Source organism: Betta splendens, chromosome 9 (genome assembly GCF_900634795.4).
Source record: "Betta splendens chromosome 9, fBetSpl5.4, whole genome shotgun sequence".
Classification (NCBI taxonomy): domain Eukaryota; kingdom Metazoa; phylum Chordata; class Actinopteri; order Anabantiformes; family Osphronemidae; genus Betta; species Betta splendens.
The window spans coordinates 28460636-28481970 of record NC_040889.2 but is presented as its reverse complement, the minus strand read 5'-3'; the positions used below and the strand labels follow the sequence as shown (position 1 = coordinate 28481970).

Here is a 21335-nt window from a genome sequence, read left to right as displayed (position 1 = left end):
TATGTGCACCAACAATGTGCAGTAAAAACGCTGCCCGCTGACGTGAGGGAAGGTTAAAGTCGGGCGCCACAGACAAGCGGACCCCCGGTGTCACTTAATAAGGTCACGCTACACTGGGTTCCGAGCATTTACTCACCAGTCCGTCACAGTTGTTTATGGCGACCGAGGCCCCGGGGACGTCTGTGATGTCACCGACGAAGGTGCAGTCGGTCTTCAGCAGCTCGCGGCGCAGGATCCTCTCCGCCTCGCCGGCCTCGGTCCGGTTGAGGCCCAGCGCGGCGCCGAGGCCCGAGGCGTTGGCCCGGACCTCGTCGTGCCACTCCACCACGGCGCCGGGCGCCACCAGCCTGTCGTTGGGGCGCAGCCGCAGGTGGAACTCCTTCCCGAAGGCGGTGATGTTGAAGAAGAGCTTCTGCGCGGACGGGTCGGGCGACGCCTCCCTCTTCACGCGCTGCTTGTGAGTGGCTGAGAGCAGGTGCGACAGGTAGTGTCCGTGGGAGTCGGTGCTGAAGGGGGTGACCAGGCCGTACTCCTTCAGCCGGCTCCGCAGCTGCTCTGTAGAACACACGCAGGAAACAGGGTGTTAGCATCAACATAGCACCAGGGTGAACACTTAACTCAAAGGAAGCTGCTGCTGAGAGTTTAGGCTGAAAAACGTAACACAAATGTCCAAACCTTGTTATTATGCTGAAGGTTCTGACATTTAAACAGGTGTCTGAGGTGAAACTCGAGGGGCACGAGGAGGAAATGACAGGTTCTCTGAAACACAGTGTTCCAGTTCCTCAGAGACGCTGATTAAACCCAAGGACGGAAGCGCTGACATTAAAGTGGCCTCATCCAAGCAGCGACAGCTTCTGTCATTGGACACGTCTGCTGGAAGCGCAAGTTGGGGTTCGATAATGATGATGATGATGATGATGAGGATGATGATGTGACGCGTGAAGTCAGGCCCCAGATTTGATCAGCTTCACTGACTTCCTAACAGTTTGTTTGCCAGATCCACTGCTCGTCTGCTGCGTTCGCTGAACGAGTTTAATCAATTAGAAACTCAACAATTAATTTGCAGGTTGTGTTTGGAAACAACACTAACGGATCATTACATCTGATTTTACGCTCTCTTCCTGTGGCTCTACTTTAAGCAGAGCTTGTACATGACGAATAATAAACCTACAATAAATAATAACTATGGGAACTGGAGGAGGTGAATAATAATAATAATAATAATAATAATAATAATAATAATAATAATAATAATAATAATAATAATAATAATAATAATAATAATAATAATAATAATAATAATAATAGTGAATGAAGTGGGGGCAGAGGGAGGTTAAACCCCGTCCGGCTGAACATTCTCCTTCACACCAGAGGGACGGGCTCCTTTAAGCTGATTTGCTTATCTCTGATATTACTATTACTGGTAGTGAGACAAGATGACAAAGGCTTCGGCTGAGTCTGCATGAAGCCGAGGAGACAGAGGTTGGTATAAAAACATCAATTATAGCTTCAACATCATAATTAAAATGTTAAATCTGATCACATGATCCCACAGGTTCTCACTGAGCCACAGTCGCCTCAAACCAATGAGAAATTATTTTACTTTCTACAGGCCAACCACACATGAATGTTACGGTACCGTCTGTTTAGTTAATAAAACAGCTTTACAGGAAATTTGATTAAATGAGCGGAGCTTTTGATTCACGTGTTGAAGACATGAACCTTTCCCAAAGACCTGACATTTTAGGTACATTTACTTCTGAATAGATATTCAACGCTTGGCTGGTGTCACATGGAAGATTTGCTCTTAAGGCAAAATTAGCAATTTAATGAACGAATGGTGAACAATAAAAATTCCCAGGAAGCGTCCTCCATCTCTGTGGCGTCGGGCAGAACTCACCAGAGAGGAAGGAGGCGACCCCTTCCATCAGATAGACTGCAAGGCCGAGGGCAGCGAGGCCCAGCGGAGCACAGGCTCAGCCACTTCAATGCCACAAGCATGATTTCAGGCCAAGGCTGCGAAAGCTGGTGATTCAGTCCGTTCCCATCCTGCACAGTTATACTCGGCTCACATCAGACATTTTGCTTTACATCAACATGGTTTGAGTAAATCGTTTGCACGGGTTTCTGAAGGTTTCTGAGTTTCTGGTCCTCAAACGCTTCTTCCTGCAGACACAGAGCGAGACGCGGCAGCATCGCCGTCTCCACGGTAACGACTGTGAGCAGATTCAAACTGGTATCTGTGTCTGTGCTATGACAGCTGCCTCCCTCTGTCTCGTTATTGAAGAGCTTTCCAAAATGGCAGCTCCCCAAAGAAGCCCTCGTTAATGGGTCTAAAAATGTTTAAGATGTATTTCAGGGATTCTAACAAGCTTTAAGCAATGTTTGACCCATAAATGAATAGAGCTAAGAGAGAGCACGATCCGGGTGCAGAGCCACTAACAACAAGATGCTCCAACCAGCAACCAGCAGGAAAAGCTGAGTGAATCAAATCAAGCAACCTCAGGACCTTCACGGCCCCTGAAGCGACACTGCTGCTCCAGATGGGGGTGGTTTTGACCTGTTAGATCTGTTTTCGCTGTTCAACCACCTCACAAAGACCTGGAGGCGTCGCTCAGACACCACAGAGGCGACACCTGGCAACGCGGCTGACGGACCAGCTGCCTCTCGACGCTCAGTGCCACCGGTGGAGGCAGATGACCGCCCACGCAGCCCGGTGCTGCTGCACTTATGATGGCGCGTGTATCTGCAGTTATTGCTCTTTTTTGCCTTTCTCTGTCTACTGCCACCTGCTGGTGAACTGAGGTATTTGTCAGTGCTGGAGGTGATTCGATGGAGGCTTCTTATTGTATGTTGAGACCAGTAGAGAACAAACTGTCTCCATTTGTTGTGGGTGTTTTCTATGTTTCCTGCCTGATATCGGAGCAGACAGGACGTCCTTCAGGCCTCGACCTTCCGCCACTAATACATTTTAAAGGAGGAGAAACCGTTATGGAAACTATCTGGAAACTACATCTACACCACTAAGAGGTTCAAGTCACAGCACACAGGAAATGGGTGAAGTAACAGCTTGCAAAGCTGATAATGCAGCGCCCACGGAGGCAGAACACGAGCAGCGAGCGCGGCCCCACAATGCTCCTCTGCCACGAGCCTGCTGCTGTGTGGGGCCCTGGAGGTGCTCGGCTGATAACGCTGGGGTAAAAGGATCCTACGTGGACTCACTTGTTGCTTAACCTCACAATGGATAACAGATGTGCAGGATTCAGAAGTGGAATTTTCTTTCCTGTATAACAAAGCCCTTCAAGCAGTTCACTCATGTAATAGAAAGTGCAGGGAGGGAGGGTGGTTCTGGAGGAGGGATGGTTCTGGAGGAGGGATGGTTCTGGAGGAGGGAGGGATGGTTCTGGAGGAGGGAGGGATGGTTCTGGAGGAGGGATGGTTCTGGAGGAGGGAGGGATGGTTCTGGAGGAGGGAGGGATGGTTCTGGAGGAGAGGTGGTTCTGAAGGAGGGGTGGTTCTGGAGGAGGGAGGGTGGTTCTGGAGGAGGGATGGTTCTGGAGGAGGGAGGGATGGTTCTGGAGGAGGGATTGTTGGTTCTGAAGGAGGGATGGTTCTGGAGGAGGGAGGGATGGTTCTGGAGGAGGGAGGGATGGTTCTGGAGGAGAGGTGGTTCTGGGGGAGGGGTGGTTCTGGAGGAGGGATTGTTGGTTCTGAAGGAGGGATGGTTCTGGAGGAGGGAGGGATGGTTCTGGAGGAGGGATTGTTGGTTCTGAAGGAGGGATGGTTCTGGAGGAGGGGTGGTTCTGGAGGAGGGAGGGTGGTTCTGGAGGAGGGATGGTTCTAATGGAGGGATGGTTCTGGAGGAGGGAGGGATGGTTCTGGAGGAGGGATGGTTCTGGAGGAGGGAGGGATGGTTCTGGAGGAGAGGTGGTTCTGGGGGAGGGGTGGTTCTGGAGGAGGGATTGTTGGTTCTGGGGGAGGGGTGGTTCTGGAGGAGGGATTGTTGGTTCTGAAGGAGGGATGGTTCTGGAGGAGAGCTGGTTCTGGGGGAGGGGTGGTTCTGGAGGAGGGATTGTTGGTTCTGGAGGAGGGCGCACCTCCCACTTTGATCCCAGCGCACCGCGTTGCGTTCAGCGGTCAGGGGAAAATCAAGCTTTGCCGCATGTAATTGTGGAGGAGAACACGTAATGAAGGCCACTCACCCTGCGTGTCTACGTCGCCAGCCTGTGGGAGGAAAAACACGCGTTACATGCGGGACAAGCACGCAAGAAGTCCTAGCGTGAGACTTTGACACGTCCAGACAGTCAAAGGCAGAGACGCGCTACCGCCCTGCACGCCTCCACTGTGTCTGCTTTACGTGTTTGTAACAGGCTGATTTACGCGTTCTCACAAGAAGACGAACTTACGCAGTAAACGTCAAACTTTAAACTGCGCTGCCTCGTTTCCACATTTAACCCGGAGCGAAGCCGAAAGGAGCGGTTCGCACTTACCTTGTCGGCTGAAGTCAGAACAACTCCTACGAGCAGAAAGGCCAGTGACGGGACAGCCATCACGGGTGTGGGGCTTCCACGCACCGTGTCCCAGCGTGGAATTACTGAAGAAACGGAGAGTCCGTGCGCGGCGGGACGCGGCTCATTCAGAGCGGATCACAGTGGATGCGCAGCCTGTGGCTCTGCTGAGGAACCGAACTGCTTAAAGTTGCATTGGACCAGGAGTGAGGCGAGTTGCGAAACTTTTGTCAGTCACTGTGTTTTTCTCTTTCTATAAAGTTTTGGGTCGGAACACCAGACGCCGCCTCCGCCGCCGCCGCCGCCGGACAGAGCTGCAGTGTGACGCTCGCAACCTGGCGCTTTGGCTCCTCTGGCTAATAAACGGCAGGACCAGCCCTGCGTGACGTCACCCTGCGGCCTGAACGCACGGTGGGACGGAAGGAGGAAGAGGAGGAGGAGGAAGATAAGCTCATCCCAGGACAGGATGCACGGACTAATGGAGACGTAATGCGCACAGACGCACAGGTGAAAGGAGCCCAGACTGAAAACACTAAACACCACGAAATTAATAAAAAAAATATAATGAATATTAAAAATGAACTCAAGCTACTCACTAATGAAAGTTCATCATAACTAGAATCTGTTTTATTGCTGTTATTAGTTGTTCGTCATCATTTAAAATCTGGCTGCTGGTTCAACGTTAACTCTCATTACCTTTTGTCCTGTACTCACACATGGACACCGTTGTTTGTGCTGAGCTTCCTTCTCTTCCTGCTCTGAACACACGGTGGGACAGGAGACCAGGACGCAGAGCTGGCTGTTCCACCCACAGCGTGAGAGCATGAACACCTTGGGTTTGCAGCCATATGAACGGTGTAGTTGTGTTGTTTTCCTTTTTTCTTCTTTTTTCTACTTCATGTTTAATTCAGGACCAGTGGGCGTCGGATTATTAATCCAGAGAAGCCAGAAATATGCTGTACGTCAGAGCACAGCTCTCCGTAGCATCACCACACATCCACTCTTCAAACGCTTCACAAGCAGCACAACAGCCACGTTTGTGAAAGGACAGTAACCCATAGAGGGGTCATCAGATTTCACACAGCCGGTGATGATGCAGTGGGAGTTCCCACAGAACCAAGCACATCAGCAAAGACAGAACCAGGACTGGAGGCGACCACCTTATCGTCAGGGATCGTACTGTAACTAATGGCTTTTAAAGAATGACAGTTTCTGTGACCTTTGACCTTTGACCTTTGTCGCTAAGTCTTCTTTCTGATCAAAAGCTGAAAACTTCAAGTCCACTTTTTTAGCTCAGACCGCTTTGCATGTTGAACAGACTCTGCTCCTTTTGATTTTTTTTAAAATCAGAATTAAAAGTTCTCGTATTCAGTGGTTTGAGGCTTCGTGAAGTGAGAAGATCCCTCAAGGCTGATGATCAGAGCACGTCTTATTCTAACGCATTAATGTGTCTAAAGGTTCCAACCATTAGACGTGTTCTTGATCCGAGTTCTCAGACGCACAGATGTACTTAGAAAAAACACTTTACTTACATGAATATCAAGGTGCATCGAATGAAGAAAATACTGTATATTGTCGACAAGTTATCAGACAGACTGTACAATGCTGCATAAACCAATCAGAGCTTTGTCCACTGACAGTCACCCACTGTTTTCACTAGTGGGTCATGGCAACAGTCACACGGAGGAGAGGAATTTTAATGCGGTCTCTGCAATCTGGGACCCCCTGCTGTGGCGCTGGAAGCAAAGATCAGGCTTCTCTCACGACTGTGGACCCGCGGCCACATCGTCGGAACGTTTCAATCAGCTGCTTCCACACGATTATCTGTGTTTTACTGAAGCAAACGCTCACCTGCTGCAGACCACAGCGAATGGCAGCGATGGCAGCGATGGCAGCGATGGCAGCGATGGCAGCGATGGCAGCGATGGCAGCGAGCCCTGACACACATGGAAGGCTCATGATCAGATACCGCTTCCTGGACGTCAGGCTCCGTGTCAGGACGCTCTGCTTCACCCCCCCCAGAAACGAGGCGCTGGGGTCAGGACCGCGTGCTCATAGAGGAGTTAAAGGAATACTGAGGAGGAGTGGGTGACTCTTGAAGGAGTCAAGGTTTCGTGGTTTGTTAGTTTATCAGCATCCTGTTCATCCTTGAACCAGAACCTCTGACTTCTTCACGCTCACATCTGGCCTTTCCTGCAACCGCAGACGCAGACAAATGAGACGCTGCTGCAACAAGCCCTGAATCACACGCTCCAATTTACGAGCAGGCCTCAATTTCTATGTAAAAAGTGTGCGTTTGTGTTTTTGTTCGGAAAGTAACAGGGAAACGTGTGATTGTGTCTTTTTTGTGCTGTAGATTCTTTGTGGGACGACACTGGAGAGAGCAGATGTTTTCTGCTTACTCAGGTGCGGCCGCCGCTCCTTCCTCAGCAAAATGTGTTTTTACAATTCCTCTGAGTGGGACAATAAGAGACTGTCAGTTCTGGTTCCCCTCATTATATCACTGCTCTACAGAGGCACCAGCGTCTCCACAGCTCAGGGCTGCTCTGTGGAGGTTACACACAAACACATATCACCCACATGAACTCATCACCAAACTGCATAATGAGATCCAATTTGCAACCGTCATTAAAATGCCTCCAAATTCTTGGTAAAAGCGTCAAAAAGTCGATAAATGGTCCTCAGACTGGTGCTGAGTATGAAGCCTTGCTGTAGGAGGCCACACACATCTGGAATCATCTGTTTGCATGTTGTTTTTGCAGACATCGACAAACAGCCGACATGTGCTCGAGGTCTGAACCGGCCGCTCCTCACGGCTCCGACATCTGATTCCAATTTGTGATTCTGCCAAAAGTCAAAGAAATCCAAAGCATCGGAAGACAAAGCGTGAGAGTCAAACCTAATTAGCAGACGAGGGTCGTGTTTGGTTGCTTCCCCCTGAAGGACGACCGGCGCCGCATTCAAACAAAGCTGACCCCAACTTGCATTATAAAAGGGGGCGAGTCGAGCACCGTTGTCTTTTTCTCTCTTTCACGCTTTGTGCCGAGACACAGAAATGGACACAATGACTTGTGACGTCTAACGGGGAAGTTATGCCCCAGTCACAATGCGCATGTAGGTGGGAGTGGAGCAGATGTCCCCATGGGGTCAGCGCTGGTTTTACCCCCACCCCTCCACAGTGGGAAGGTAGAGCAATAAAACGCTCAGTCAGAGGGAGGGGGGCAGTGCACGTGATTTAAACAGGCCTGTCATAATCTGAATGGGAGCCTCGCGTACGTTAGCGTGAGAGGTGCAGCAACAGTGACGGCCGAGCAGGAGAATGGAGGGAACGTGATTAGTGGGTGGAAACAGGCTCCGTCACCGGCTCAACCACCGCTGAACGGAGGAACGTGGACGCGTCTGCATGGAATTTGGAGTTTCACCGAAACACGCTACATAAACACATTTACATCATAAAAGAAGAAGAAGAAAAAAGTGGCGCTTTCTAAGAAAAAAAATAAAGGAGTTCACAAAAAGGAAATACGTTGTGAAACAGAACCATGCCTTGATTCAGGATGTTAAAGCTGGTTCCGGTTCACAGATACTCGTTAATAAACATGATGAGCATCTTTGTTCAGATGTCAGACTCGTTCATTCAGCTCTTTGTACCTCATGTATTTAATTTTACACGTTTTCATGTGCATCCTTGTGCTAAAGGCCCTTTATGTCTACTGTGAAGCGAAAACCTCCAAAAGGAAACATCAGTTGAACCAAGGAGACAAATCAGAACTAACATTCTGTTAAATACAGTTTCTCAGTTTGTCTGTCAGGAAATAAACCGTCATTAGAACCAGCACAGGTAAAACGAAGCTTGATCTGTTTTCCCCACAATGTTTAAAATGACTTGGTGAATGTTTCACTGAAGCTCGTTTGTCCCCGGTGGCGCTGAGCTCCATCATTAAGCAGACAACTGATCTCCCAGCACATGGGAATGCAGCCGCCGCTGTCCTGCATTCTTCTGTTCCCACCATCGCGCCGCCGTTTCTAAGGCAACTGCACCGGTCTGTGAATCTCAACCACTCTCAGCAGCAGAGCTCTGGATGCAGCCCTGGCAGAGGCACCAAGCGCCACAAAGAAAAGCGGAGCAGGACACGGAGCGGGACGCGGCCCAGCGCGGAGCGGAGCGGGACGCGGCCCAGCGCGGAGCGGAGCGGGACGCGGCCCAGCGCGGAGCAGGACACGGAGCGGGACGCGGCCCAGCGCGGAGCAGGACGCGGCCCAGTGCGAAGAAGGACACGGAGCGGGACGCGGCCCAACGCTAAGCGGGACGCGGACCAGCACCGGCCTCTTTTCACAGATTAGCTTTTAGGTTGACAGGGAAACCACTTTATGGGGTTTACTGCATAAACTGAATGAAGACCCTTTTTGCCTGTGTTGTTTAAAGCTTGTGTCTCTGATTAATCAGGGCAGAGACACAGTGCAGCTAAATGTACTGTACACGACTCTTCACCCGTTTTCATGTTTTCTGTACAGTGTGTCATGAATCATGTCCTGCTGCTGTTCGGTCTTTAACAATCATCCAGCAGCGTGTTTGTAGCAGGAGACTCATGAGCTGCTGTTTGTTTTGCATAATAATCTCATACAGGTGTATTTTTAGCCTCTCCTCCAACATTATCATCATTTCAAATTCAGCTGTATCCTTGAATGCTGGAACTCGAACCGCGGCTGCTTCTGTTTTCATGAAACCCCAGTGGAGCTGCTTTTTCCTGCTGCAGTAACAGGAACCATCGCAGCAGTGACACCGTCCTCGGACCAGAACCGACCACGGCTCCACTGATGCCGCAGTGTTTAAATGGTTTCTGTGCTTATTTATCCGCTATCCGTTATGGACCCTCCAGCACAGTCACAGCTACTGTACGTCTGAATCCTACAGAACAAACTGATCGTCAGCAGATGATGAAGAGGGGCCTTTCTGACTCACGGCTGCCGTGCAGCGTGTGAATCCTGTTGGATGCAGCTCCGTGTTCAAAACTCCGCTCGCTGCTCTTCCTCTGTATAATGAGTCCACGCTCGTGCAGTGGAAACAGCCGTAAACTGGGCCCACAAATGGGGAAGGAGCTGAAGCAGCGGACCTCATACGGAGTCAGAACTAGGTCACGTCTGATCGTCACCTTGTAAATGTTCACCGCCCACGGGTCGGTGAGGAAGCGGCGTTTCGCTGTGTCAGACAGTCTGAGTGCGATGTGGCTGAGAGGGTGCAGGTTTCAGCCAACGCCTCCAGCTGCTGCACACGAGGGCCCAACACAGGAAGAGTCCCTGTCACCTGTGAGACCTGCTGGAAGGGGGTGAAAAGGCTGGAGCGCAGACGTGGATGAGCTCTGAGCCACGGGTGGCGTCTCCACACAGACTCTAAACCTAGAGCAGCTGGAGGAGACGTGGGACACGATGGGACAACGTGGGTTTGGACCGTGAGCCTCCGTCACAATGTGAGAGAGATGCAACGCTGCACGGGAAGAAGAGGACGTTTGAATTCTTGTGTGAACCAAGTCGGAGCAGCTCGTACTCGCAGGACAGCAGGTCTGGGATCAGATCTGTGAGCTGGACACGGATGCTCCACTAACCACAAACAGTTAAAGATGTGTGAGTGTCTTCCCCCTCTCTCTGTACGTGTGCATGGTCTCAGTGTGTTGAAACCATGAGTGACTCGGCGTTCTGACCTGTTCTGCTGCGGGTGAGTGGGTGGAGTCGTGTGCAGGGGAGTGCAAGTGGGAGGAGCCGAGTGGGTGACACACACACAGCATGACCCCCCCCCACACACACACACACACACACAGCAGGACCCCCCCCACACACACACACACAGCAGGACCCCCCCACACACACACACACACGGCAGGACCCCCCCCCCCCCCCCCCCCCCCAAACACACACACACACACACACACACACGGCAGGACCCCCCCCCAGGGCCGTAGACAGGACCAGTGCTCCTGCGCACATTAACAATGTTCAGAAAACAAGCATGCGATTAATTCCTGGAACAGGAAAACAGCTCATATGCAAAACAAGGCTCCTTTTGACATAGAGCAAGTAATCACACGCACGGCAGGAAAGACAGGCGGCTGGTGAGAGCCAAAGGGCAGCGGAGACTGGAAACAAGCCGCATTAGAATAATCCCTGTGTTTAATATGGTTTCATAACCTTCATGAAGTTCGTGTCAGTGTGAGTTAAGTAGGCTGCTCTTTAAAATGTGGACACGGTGTCAGGACACGCGCTAATGGTTTTATTAATGGCGACTGTTGACCTGTGTCTGGACGGTTTTAGCCTCATCAAAATAAAATATGAACGTTAGAATGGTTTGCATAATGACACCATGACATCTGCAACGTGATGGACAGTTTGGAAAAGAACAGCAAAAGTTCAGCTGAGAACAAGAATTATTCTCATCACACGTAATGAAAAGGCTTTTTGTTTTCCTGAAGCAAAACAATGTAACGTATGTAAAGGCATCAGACTGAGACGTAACGGCTGCCTCATCACCTCTGGGGTTTCATTTCCGTAGTTTGTTTGTTTTGGCGTCGAGGCAAACGTCTGCGTGCGAGCGCGTCCCACGAGGACACGGGTGCGAAGATGACGCTAAAAAAACAAAAACCCAGCTTCACAAAGAGGTCGCTCTGCAGCAGGACTCAGTTCAGCCCAGTCTTTGAACTCTTAGACACAAACATCTGCAAGAAAGGTCCTGCACTACGTTGGGTCCTGCAGCAACGAACCCTCAGTGATCAGAGATGAGTCCAGGGAAGAAGAGGAACCAACAGGATCGACGCTGATGCATGTGAGGAACACGGACGCGCGTTAGTGGAGCCGATGGAGCCGCTGTCTGTGCCTGGAGCCTGAGGACGCTGAGCGGGTTCATCACGTCACACCTCCAGTGGAACCGCGCTAATGTTACACATCATTAATGTGCTCAAGTGTTTTATTTCCATGTTTAATTTCTGAATAATTATTGTAATCAAAACTTTATTTTTCCATTTGCTTCTGCAGATGAATTGGATCGTTATGTGTCATCAAAACATGTTACACCACAAAGGCCTGTTTCAGGTTTTAATTCAACAGATTAAATATGAATAACCACATTTTTAGCCCAAGAGGAATAAACACATCTGCACCTGAGGACAACTTCACGAGCGTTTAGCTCCACGGCGTCGGACACGAGCCTCGGACGAGAGGGATTATTATTCATGCGAGCTGAAGCCCTGACACATCCTTGCTGATGTCTTTTAATTTAAATTTCAAGTGTTTCTCCTCCAGAGGAATGTAAAGCGCCGAAAAACAAATATGTAGATTATGAGAAAGAGAAAAAAGAGCAGCAGAGCAGCAGAGCAGAAGCAGCAAAAACAGCAGCGCTTGCACAGAGGACGCGGCTCGGACACGAGGCCGACAGACAGGAAGTAAGACGCGACAGGAAGGAACGCAAAGACACAGCTGGTGAAGCTGCTGCAGGAGCCGCGCATCCAGACAGTGTGCAGGGCGGAGGAGCGCCATCAACCACCTCCACTGCAGCGGACAAAGGAGGCTCCACCAGCTCAGCCCAGAGCTGAAACTAGTGCAACACTGAGGCGGCGTCCGGACGCTTCTCCCTTCATCCGCTTCCTCCTGCACGCGTTCCCTCAGCTCCTTCTCCTAGATTCAGAGATGAAAGAACGCGTGGGGACGAGTGGAGCTCAGTCCGTAACGGTGGAGGAGATCGTGTCCTTGGGAGTCTCTAATTGTGCAGCTTCTTATTGAACGCGGTCGTCTTTGCAGCGTAAAATGGAAACAAACGAGGAAACAAATGGCGTCAGGACATCTTCTTCTTCTCTACTTTTATCTCATCTGACCTTTTGTTGCTCAGTCCTCCGGCGTTTCTCTCATTTTTCTCGCTCTCGTACTCTCTTTAGCTTCATCTCACTGAAACCCGGACCAGTGACGCGTCTCATGCTAAATAGACTTAACGAGGAAGCGACAACCAGCTCTGGAGGAAACAACCACACAATCCAAACTCAGACAATAAACACAGTGGAAGCCACCGAGCGCTCCGGCTGCTGCGCTTGGCTCATCCTCACATTCGAGCCTGTGGTCAAACATATTTTTGATTTGCAAACTGGAATGTCCATCTGTGTCCTGACAATGAGCTGAATGTGTTCCATAATAAGCCCCTGGGATGATTGCTGTAGGTGTGAGCCCCGTGATCTCCATGAACCCCCGAGGGCTGCAGGATGCTGATAGGTGGTGAGCCTGCATGCCTGCAGGGTCGGACAGGACGGGTCGGGTCGAACGGGTCGGATCGAGTCGGACGCTCCTCCGTCCCGTCCACAGGCCGTTCGTCTCTGAACCCTGTGGCTCCAGCTTCTTAGAACTTGTGTTCTCGTGTTCAGCGTTGCTTGTAGCGACTTCAGTGCTGAATGGTTGACATCCCATAATAACACAGTCTTACCTCCAGAGTGATACGGTCTTTGTGTTTGGCAACTGATTGCACTGATTTTTATCTTACAAAAGACAAATCCCCGCGGCTCAGACCTTTACACACACAGCCGCCCTTTTCAATTTCCACATAAGAGCAACATTTTTCTGCCACTCGCCTCCACAAAAACTGGAAAATTCTTTCAGCCCGAGAAGGAATTTCAGTTTCGCTGAACCAGACTTCCCCACGTCATCAATGGCTACTAATGTGGTTTGAATTTGTGGCCTGGCATTCAATCGTTTCTCTCAGTAGCAGCAGTTTTGCTCTTCTGTTCATCATCAGACTTTATCTGTTACTGACCGCGTCTCCGAAGACTGGGTTCAAACAGTAGAATCAGCTGGACCAGCGTTAGCTGTGGAGCTACGCCCCGCATGCTAACGTGGAGCTAAGCCCCGCATGCTAACGTGGAGCTAAGCCCCGCATGCTAACGTGGAGTCCCCCCCCGCATGCTAACGTGGAGCTAAGCCCCGCATGCTAACGTGGAGCCCCCCCCGCATGCTAACGTGGAGCTAAGCCCCGCATGCTAACGTGGAGTCCCCCCCCGCATGCTAACGTGGAGCTAAGCCCCGCATGCTAACGTGGAGCTAAGCCCCGCATGCTAACGTGGAGCTAAGCCCCGCATGCTAACGTGGAGCTAAGCCCCGCATGCTAACGTGTCATTTCTCCTTGTTCTTGTGGAATGAGTTTACTGTAACATAAACGGAACTAAAGCAGCAGCATCATTTTAAAGCATCCGTGACTTTCAGCTCCAGTATTAAATGCTGCTTCTCTCTGGGGCGTGTGAAAGGTGAGAGTTGCTGAATCCTCTCAGCTCTTAGCTATTAGCGGATTCGTAATCGACTTTGCAGCCTAAATAAATAAATAAATAAAGCGTCAGCGCTTGTCCGGGGTCGATATGATTCTCTCCACCTCCGAGCTCGCCTTCGTCAGCGGCTGCGTTCCAATTCTCTTTATTACCGTGATCATACGCTCTGGACTGGAACTGCACATGCTGCCTAATGAAAGGCAGTTTGAGGAATAGCTTTTCTGCATCCACATGGGAGAACGGCTTCATAATTCACTTATTGATCTGCCGGGAGTCAGTATCACCCATTAGACCTGAACGCACGGTCTATTAAAAGAGTCTGGACCTCAGACACACAAGAAATACATATGACTACTTCAATGTATCATATGAACGGATTATGCGTTAGCTGACCTGCAGAGTGTAGTTGTTTCTGTCAATAACTGCTTTATGTGATGAAAACAATGAATTTGATAGTTTTTTCTTTTTTAGGATGATCAAAGGGTCAAAGGTCAACGCAGCCACCCTTTAACTTGACTTCCAGTTGAGCGCTGCGAGTCTGGTGATTGAATCCTCCTCCGATTACATTTCATCATCGGCATCGCTGCGATTAAACAGCCACCTTTGCTTCATCAAGGCCCAGATGATGCAGCTGCAGCAGGAAGTGTTATCAGAGCGTCGGAGCGTTGAGCCGACAGCCTCTGATCATCGCGCGTTTACAATCCAGCACCTGCTTCGGTGGCCGTTTCTAATCCCGCTCCTCTTTCAGACTCTTGAATTCCTTCTGAGCACATCAGGGTCAGATGGTTGAATAAAGCGATGACTTGAACACTGTCCACAAGCCAAACTTCCTCTAGTTTTCCCGTCGTCCAACCAAGTCTGGCTTTGAACCCAGCGCTCTCTTTGAACACGCGGCAACAAAGAGGGCGCTGAAATCCCGACTCTTTGTGTTTCTTGCCCTTGTCAGAGTCGGTTGAAGACATGTTGCTGTAGATTCTTAGGTGGGTACAAATAAAACTAGTTTCCATTTAGAAATGAGACTGTGCATGAACCCATATACACACACATTCATGCATGGCTCCATGAAGCCTTTCACAACCCTTCATATGAATGACTCATGTCTTCATGTCTCCAAGGTCAAGAGACAAGTCAAATCCTTTAAATATGCATGAGATAATATTTATTAAAGTCTTTTATTAATTGAAACCCTCTGACTTTTGCGTGGGTGTTGCATGTCAACAGGGAACCCAGTAAATACACGGTGACATCTTTGTTTCTCTGATTACTTTCAGTCTGTGAAAGCTGAAAATAAAGCAGGAGTCTGTGTCAGCTGCACGAGTCCAAACGCAGGCTGTTATTTACAGAACCACGGCTTTCCTCCGCAGATTCACGCGTTTCGATCCATGAAGATTATGTGGCTTCACGTAGCTTCACTTTAGATTTTCATACAGTGTCTCAGCAGGTTCTGTGACAAGACAAAAGATTAGTCCTCACGTCTCATCGATTGGACTTCTTTTGTCTTTTGAAACTTTGACGAGATTTGTTTTTGGGAAGCTGGAGAATCAAACAGATGGAGAAAATCAGCATCACATTGGAGAAACCTCGCATCACAACGTCTCATCGAGAGCCGAGCGGGAATTATCGCACACAATCTGAGGCTGAACATCGTGACAATGTGACGCTAACTGCAATTTGCAGCGGTTGTTGTTGATGTCGGTGGAAAAACACGTGGCCGTGACCGCAGAGACGTCTGCGGTCCTGCACAGGCGCGATGCTGCTCCTCAGCATCGGTTCGTTACTGAGGCCGCTGGTGCTGAGGGAGCAGCGTCTCCTCCGAGGAGCAGAGGGAGCAGCGTCTCCTCCGAGGAGCAGAGGGAGTCGTCTTGATTTGTGTCCTGCAGCAGCCGAGCTGAAGGAGCTGAAGGAGCAGAGCGGAGTCAAACCTGCAGCTGCCACCGCTGCCGGGCGGGTTTGAGCCTCATTAAACTCAGCGATAAGGAGCTCGAGACACCCCCCCACTGTGTTTCTGTCAGTTCTCCACGTGTGACCTTCCTGTTTAGAAAAAGACACTTCACAGCGGAGGAGATGGAGACGAGGAAAGGACACATCACACGGCTCCGACAAGAGTGAGAACGGACCTGAGGCTGTGGTCACGTGTGATTATCTGGTTGTAGACGCTCCGTCCCATCAGACGCTCCGTCCCATCAGACGCTCCGTCCCATCCGTCCCATCAGACGCTCCGTCCCATCAGACGCTCCGTCCCATCAGACGCCGACGGTCCAGGCTCACGTCCCAAACAGCGGCTCATTTTTCAGCCTCGTGGACCTGGTTTTGTCTGATTCCTCTAAGCGTCTTTTTGCTCGGTTCCCTCCTGAGCATCCAGCCGCTCGTCTCTCCCCTCCTCCATGTGGCTCAGGCTGCATCTCCTGCCCTTCAGTGGCTCTTTGTTGTGGTGGTTTCTTCCTGCACGGGTCCATTTCTTTCCAGGTCACTGTGCGGCTCAGGTTTTCATGTTCACAGTCTGTCTGATCATACTGTGCCTCCACTACCTGCTCTGCTTCACTCTCCAGGGGCCTGTGTGCGCTTTTACTTTGGCTGCTTTGCAGCTGGATAGACTAGAAGGACACATACAGATACAGTAACTCCTGTCATGAAGAATGTGAATCAAATGTCTACATCACCGGCTTAAAGAGCACGTCTGGACAAAGACAAATCCTCCAGTGAATCCAGCTCGAGGCTTTGAGACGAGGAGCAGCAGCTGAGTGATGGATCTGTCCTGACCCCAGGTTGCAGGGAGACGCGTCGCAAGGACGGGATCATTGAACGACCACGTGGACGTGGACGTGTGACGATGCATCGGCACCATTAGAGTTCACTGCTGCCTGCAGGTTCAGGCTTCTGTCTGCATGGTGAGTGCAGGACGGCCTCCGGCTCCTCCTGTGCTTCATCCATCACTGGGCCGACGCGTAGAAACAGCTGCAGGCGGGTCTCTGGTCTGAGCACACGCCGACCTCACAGGAAGCTGTGACGTGGAGCTACAACACGGAGCCCCGGAATCAGTGAGTGCTCAATGAAGTTTGACTGAGTGACAGTCGCTTGTTATTATAGACGAGTCAACAAGGAAAGTCTGAGACGAATCCGCGATTCAGACAATACGACGAACCAATTCACTAACATTCTTTAGTAGTAATCGGACACAAAGTCTAAAATAGGCCTCTCGTCTGCGTTTGCTTCCACAGCTGCACTCGGACTGTGGACGATTCCTCACTGTCTAAATTGACCACGTACAGACGTACAGACACCGAGGCACCGGGTTGAGCTCCATCAGAGACGGACGGACAGGAAGTGATGGGGCGGATCCGCAGAGATGATCCTGATCCTGCAGTTGACAACAATCCTACAATCAAATATCCATGAGAATGTAAACTTCACATTCCCAACAACCTGCATGCGTGAGGTTTCACCATGTTTCCTCTGTTTTCTGGTTTATTTATGCGTTTTGTTGGTTTGAAGAGCTTCAATTACCGAACGTTTCCACCACAAGACGTCGGCTGCTGTTTGTTGGAAATGATCTCAGGATAAACACTGGTTTCTGTCTCTTTACTTCAGATGTGGTTGATGGTGGAGGAAGCACTTTTCAGGCATTTATTAGATATTATAATCATTAGTCACCATGAAATCTGCTCTTCTTTTAATGCAAATGAGCCTTTTAGATGGTACAAGTGCTGCTAGTGACTGATTCGAGCTCCGTCTGATCACAAAATACCCAGAGCCTTCAGCAGCAGCGACGCCTTCGCCGTCTATACGCACATAATTGCTTCCAGTGGTGACATCCTCCATCAGGGGAGCTGGACAAATTCTCATTTCTGCTACACAATTTTCCATATTGGTAAGTTCAAGCTGTTTATGCAGCACAGGAGAAATTACTGGTTTGTTTCCATGAAACATTCATTACGTCTCTATAGCATCTGTTTATTCTATGAAAACTATCTGAGCTGCATGTTTATGGTATGAATCAGTAAAAGTCAACAGTTTTTATTCTAAGACAAAATAAAGGACAAATACGTTTAAAATGTCCGGCGACACCAAATGATGGTAGTTTAATACATGTGCATTTTTTTGTAGCTGGAGCCAAAATAGAAAATAATCAAGCGATATGAAGAACTTTTAGTACAGAATTATGACACGAGGTTCATATTTAAATGACTGCTTCCTGAACTGAGGGACTCTTCATTAGTGGTTTGCATGATCCAGTCCTCTGGACATGACATTTTATTATTAACAGATTATTATTTCCCACTGCTCTCTGCTGCAGGGCCTGTGCTGCTTAATCTCCCACTATAGAATAATACTGCTCCAGTAATTAGATGCTTTCACACTATATTGTTTACAGCAGGAACGAGGCAGAAGAGGAGAAGGACGTTGTTTAGCAGTGTGTGTGTGTGTGTGTGTGTGTGTGTGTGTGTGTGTGTGAATGCAGCTCAGTGTGTGTATGTGTGTGTCAGCTTCTCAAAATTTGATTGTGTTTGGTGCCTGGAAAGGGGGATTCTGGCAGAGGGAGGAGCGGCACGAGGCGGCGAACACCACATCAAGGTCGTGGAATGAGACACGATGTGGTGAGGAAATAACGAGAACGACCAAGAGTGCAGAGGACCTGGTTTTGTAGTTTTAGGTCCGAGGTCCAGAAGCAGTCCATCCTGTCCATAACAAGGACAATAAGGGATTTGTGGGGAAGACAAAGAATCCTAGAGGACGACACAGACACTCACTGGACCTAACGAAGGCCAAGAACCCCCGGCAGCGAGAGGAAGTATAATGTGCAGAAGCAGGTGTCAAAATAAAAGGATGTAGGAGACGAGCAACGACAGGGAGTCCGTCCACCTCAACAAATTCACCTGCTCTAGTTCCTCGTATGGTTTTATTCAGAGCACAATCCAGAGTTACGAGGAGGCAACAGATTCAAGATGGTGGATATTAACTAAAAATGATGAGGGACTTCATTCACGCCGGCGCGACTCCTGCAGAGGCAGGTTGAAGCAGCGCCGTGTCCCAGCTCAGCATAATTAAAGCTCAGTGTTTTCAAAAAGCACAGTAAGGATGATTATCAAGAGACTTAATTAGTTTGTGGTAGTTATGGGGCTTTTATTTTGATAATTACGAAAATGGTTTTAGTAACAAAAGATTAACAATAGACTCAATTGCAGCGTTAGACCAAGATATTGAAGTTCTGGGTATTGAAAAAGGATGTGATTCTCTGGAGGAAAAGGACCAATTGTTCAGGAATAAATAATTAGGAAATAATTATTTGGTGCAGAATGTTTTGTTGGATTAAAGCATGACGCAAAAATTAAGAGGAAAATCTCAAACAATGGCTTCTAAAGAAATTAGAAAACTACAGGAAAGTGTAATTAGCCCACTCCCATTTAACATCATGATACAGGACTCATTGGAAATTAATGAGAGGGGGTTTGTTTGTCGATGACGGTGCCAGAGGCAGCAGCGATGAAAGCAAGCGTTTTCAATGTTTCAATCAGGTTTATTGGCTTCTGTGACCCAGTCTCACTATCTCTGCTAAACTCACGCTGGACCACAGATTAATGCTGAAACAGGTCAAAGGTCACCGAGATGAGAAGATCTGTTTTACCTTTTGATAATGCACTTATCAAAAGGAGGCGACTAATTTTATATCCTACACAGTAATTTGAAACACGAGTCAAGTTTTATGTGATTCTGTAATTCATCATGTTAATTCTAAAGAGAACAGTTATTAATTTTGAAGATCCATTGTTCATTATGTGGATTGTGTGTGTGGTGGAGGCCATAGATAGCTATATGGATGGATCCATTTGTCCCACTGACATTCATGAGTACATGATAGTATTGTGTACAGATACAGGGGAGCTGGTGAGTTAATGAACTGGTGGAAAAAATAATTAGACTGTCTGTTTCTTTATGGCTGTTAATCTGTTTCAACCAAAGCTCCTGTAGTGAAGAAGTATCACATCTCAGATTATCTTAACATTTTATGAAACTTAAAAGCAATAAACAAAGCGAAGGCAGATGCTGTTGAGCTGGTTGATGCAGAGGTGATGCTGAATTTATGAACTGAAGAAGCTGCGTTTATTCAGATGTAGGATCTGAGCTGTGACCGACTAGACTGTTGGAAAAAAAGACTTGGAGCCCCTTAACATGCACATCCCTGATCTAAATCTAATGACAAATCAATTGTTATTAAAACAGGAGAGTCTTTGTGAGATTACGTTTTTCAGTCAATAGAATAGAAACCAATGTAGATTTCTGTGTCTACTATTAAAGAGTTTGTCTGATGAATTTGTTTTCACAAAGTCATCATCAGTATTTATTGCTTAACGTGCTGGGACATAAAGACCGACCTCGGGCCTGTGAGCAGAGCAGAGAAGAAAGAGCCTTTTCCCCGATCATGCGTTAAACTGATGTTGAACCCCGGAATCCAAGCAGAGACAATGGCCTTTTTCACTCTTCCTTTTAAGTTGTGCACGACTTAGCATCGATAAGGGTCCGTTTCCCGCCCTGAATGTGGACGGATAAACTGAGCTCTCTAATAACAGAGCGCACCTGGGCCTTTCAGATCACTGTTCACGAGTCGTTAGGAAGGAAAATTCCCCGAATCAGTTCGAGGCTGGAGGGAAATGCATCTGCTGCTTGGAGAATGTGATGATGAGCCTCGGACAAAGGCTACAGAGGAATAGCAGAAACCGCACTGGCACCTGACTTTTTCCAGCTGACATCTCTGGCACTCAGACAAGGATTAACATCCAATTTGCCCCTCTCTTCCTGGGCTCAAGTCTATCCCAACAGCTCGGCACTTCAAAGAGGCAGATAAAAATGGGGGATGATGTACGGTCATTCTTCAGGGGGAGCTGGCTTAGTGAAGCTCTGTTTGAAATGGCACTAACACAAAAAGCAAAGATGTTTTGATGTGGGGCAGGCGAGGGTCCGACGGCCGCTTTCCTGCCCTCTAGTGTCTGAGCTGCACAGTGAAGTGCAGGACTTGTTCACTTGGGGAGGCAGCGGTGGGAAGCGTATGTCCCTCCAGACCTGGGTCCCGTTTCACACATTAAGCACATTCCTTCAGAAATGATGAATGACGTTCACTTGGATGATGGGACCAGGTTTTGGTGATCAAAATGGATGATGCAGACGAAGAAGAACGCTGAGAGCCAACCTCTGCCAAAAACGTGACCCCGGGACGGCACGAGGGCCCGGCTTCCTCTAATATGACCTGTCATATCGTCCGGCGACAGACAGTTCACCAGATGAGAGGAAATTAAGGCTGAGTACATGTGACAGGGATGATGGAGTGTGGAGACTCAGAAGTACAACGCTCGTGTGGCCGGGGTGCGTTCAGTCCCTGCTCAAAGCCATTTCACAATGTTTTCACGTTTTCCAGTAGTAATAAATAGTTGTCCATTTTAAAACTGTTCAATCTTAACCTGGAAAAAAAGCAAAATACAACAGCCTCACCACCATTAAGTCTCCTGGTACATTTGAGGCGACAGCAAATTGATTGCCTGGATCGAAGCGG

At 49.0% G+C, this 21335-nt stretch overlaps 1 protein-coding gene across 5 annotated transcripts in view; it reads right to left on the bottom strand.

Annotated features, from left to right (window-relative positions):
* Positions 1 to 6188, bottom strand: part of adamts3 (ADAM metallopeptidase with thrombospondin type 1 motif, 3) — a 70527-nt gene extending 64339 nt beyond the window's left edge. The window contains exons 1-3 of one of the 5 annotated variants that reach the window (XM_055511625.1): positions 4491 to 6188; positions 4203 to 4224; positions 137 to 555 (exon numbers count right to left, since the gene is read on the bottom strand). In XM_055511625.1, the coding sequence (XP_055367600.1) occupies positions 137 to 555; positions 4203 to 4224; positions 4491 to 4550 (501 nt within the window). In that variant the 5' untranslated portion in view covers positions 4551 to 6188. Of the gene's footprint in view, positions 1 to 136; positions 556 to 1900; positions 3378 to 4202; positions 4225 to 4490 lie in introns of those variants that run through there. The other 4 variants (XM_055511627.1, XM_029162118.3, XM_055511628.1 and 1 more) reach the window with 4 other exon arrangements.
* Between the last annotated feature and the right edge of the window lie 15147 nt (positions 6189 to 21335).